The 2,227-nt window shown below is 43.5% G+C and overlaps 1 protein-coding gene across 1 annotated transcript in view; it reads right to left on the reverse strand.

Annotated features, from left to right (window-relative positions):
- Positions 1–856: 856 nt before the first annotated feature.
- DNASE1L3 (deoxyribonuclease I-like 3) overlaps positions 857–2,227 on the reverse strand; it is a gene marked incomplete at its 3' end in the record, with an annotated part of 9,015 nt that continues 7,644 nt past the window's right edge. The window contains exon 6 of the mRNA XM_015426018.1: positions 857–969. Within this exon, the coding sequence (XP_015281504.1) occupies positions 857–969 (113 nt within the window). The remainder of the gene's footprint in view (positions 970–2,227) is intronic.

Below are 2,227 nucleotides of genomic sequence, written 5' to 3' on the forward strand. Positions count from 1 at the left end.
TCCAACGTGAGCGACGTGGCTGCGTCACCTCTGGTGACGTAGCTTCGGGGGCGGAGTTCCCCCCGGGGCGCGATTCCGCTGCGGCAGAAATCGGGCCTCCGAAGCAGGGGATTCCCCACCCCCATTTGGAAACCCTACTCCACAACAGGAGGGGGAAACACAAATCCGGGCCTGAGGCCACAACCCACTACAGAGGTAGAGAGGGTGTGAGGGTAGGGACAGAGGAATTGCGCTTTTATCCTGTTTATTTTCTGTGCCCCAGTTGTGTTGAAGTGTCTGTGTTTATTTTCTGTGCCCAATATGTATGTAGTTGAATAAATCTTCCTTTTTTGAGTTTAAAAAGCCTGGTGTGCCTTAACCACATAGTCCTCCCCGCTCTGCATGTTACCAGGGGCAAAGGGAGGCCAGGGAACACAAACGGGCCTAAATCTGAGGGGTTGCCAACTCTCCAGGGGGCGTCCAAAGATCGAGGTACCCACTTCTCAAGGTGGGGAATTTAGCCAGAGGGGTCTCACTGTCTCTCAAGGAAGGCAGTAACTCAATTCAGTGAGTGGTGGCAGCATTTAACGAAGCGAAATAGTCCCACCGAAACGGGGGCTTGCGAGCCACAGGACAGCACCTCAGTCTCCCAGGGCTGAGGGCGGGTCCCCGTTTCACCACACAAGGTATGACAGTTATCTCCGTAGAAAGGAGACAGGAAAAAGGGACTATGTTTGAGAGAGAGCTCACAGAAATTGGACTTTCCATCCTGTGCTGGTGGTGTGACTTCTAGGGAAAGTGCCTTCTGTGCTCTGACTAGAGTTGATTTCAGGGTTTCATTCAGTAGCACAAACATACCAGAGTAACGGTGACTAACCTCAGTCTTCCAAAGTCGTTTTATATCTAGATATACATCATAGAGTTCATCAATTTCCCGCACAGATGTTTCAGGTGTTGTGTGCAGAGGGATAATCACAAATTCCCTGGCCACTTGACGAGAAAGCATGTTATCAGTATTTTAACACACACTTCATCAACATTAGAGAAACTGACAGGTCTAATTTGTATCTTATGTATATTGCATATTAAAAGGACCTCTGAAACAGCAAGCATTACGTCTGAGCCTCTCAAAGATGGGGAAACTGTATTTGACCTTCTTCCAGAAAATTCTCTGAAGACTTTCTTTAATTATATCTTTCATGCAGGTTTTGTAATTATAGCAATTTTGATTGCTGTTACCATGGTTCTTAGATCTTTACTAGACCCATTTTGTCTTTGAATATGTTAAGGACAGTTCTCATGGTAGATTTTTATGCTTGAAGATCTGAAAATGTGTATGGGTGCACATTCATTCTGTAACATTTTAGTTACCTCATTGTCATACCTAGACTTTGCATTTACTTCAGTGAACTGAGTGACTTGCATCTGATTCTTAGGTGGTCCCATCCAGGCAATTTTTAAGGCCCAGACCCACTGAATCAGTAGCAGAACCCCCACAAATGTATATTTTCACCTGATAGAAAGTGTGTCCTTGTCTCTGCTTCCTGAACTTCAGTACTGGTATACAACATTTACCCTAGTGTGGACATGCTAGCATTATAAAATATACAGATTTTCATGCCTAAAATATTAACATGGGAATCAGTCATCAGTTCCAGCCTTGATCAAGAACTCACCAATTTGAATTCATTGTGATACACTGACTGCATTTGTCCTACTGCCTAATGAGTTACCTTCAGCTATTTCCTTTGGCACTATACTTCAAACAATCCTCTAGGGCATAAATCTTACAAGATGATGATATGCCTAGTTGTTACCCAACATGGTATTTAAGAAAGACAGAACTATAAAGTGCTTTGCCCAAATACATTTTTGAAATTCTGGCAAATAACAGTGTCACCCACCAAAAATTTTTTCCTACAAAACTCTCTTGCAGTTTATTTGTTTAGGACCCTAATTCTCGTTGATGCAAATGATTTAACATAAATTGTAGGTCATGCTGATAGTTCTCTGAAAGGTAATAATCAGGGTTGGATTTATCATTATGTTAAACTAGGGCACAAAGCCCATTGTGGATGAAGACAACGAGCCCTAGAAAGGTAGGAAGGGTGGGTGAAAGGAAGGAAGGAAGAAATGAAGGAAGGAAAGAAAGAAAGGAAGGAAGAAAGGAAGGGGGGAGAGAAAGAAAGAGGGGGGAGAAAGAGAAAGAGAGAGAGAGAGAGAGAGAGAGAAGAGAGAGAGAGAGAGA

The sequence above is a fragment of the Gekko japonicus genome, unplaced genomic scaffold (genome assembly GCF_001447785.1).
Source record: "Gekko japonicus isolate JY-2015 unplaced genomic scaffold, Gekko_japonicus_V1.1 scaffold4946, whole genome shotgun sequence".
NCBI lineage: Eukaryota > Metazoa > Chordata > Lepidosauria > Squamata > Gekkonidae > Gekko > Gekko japonicus.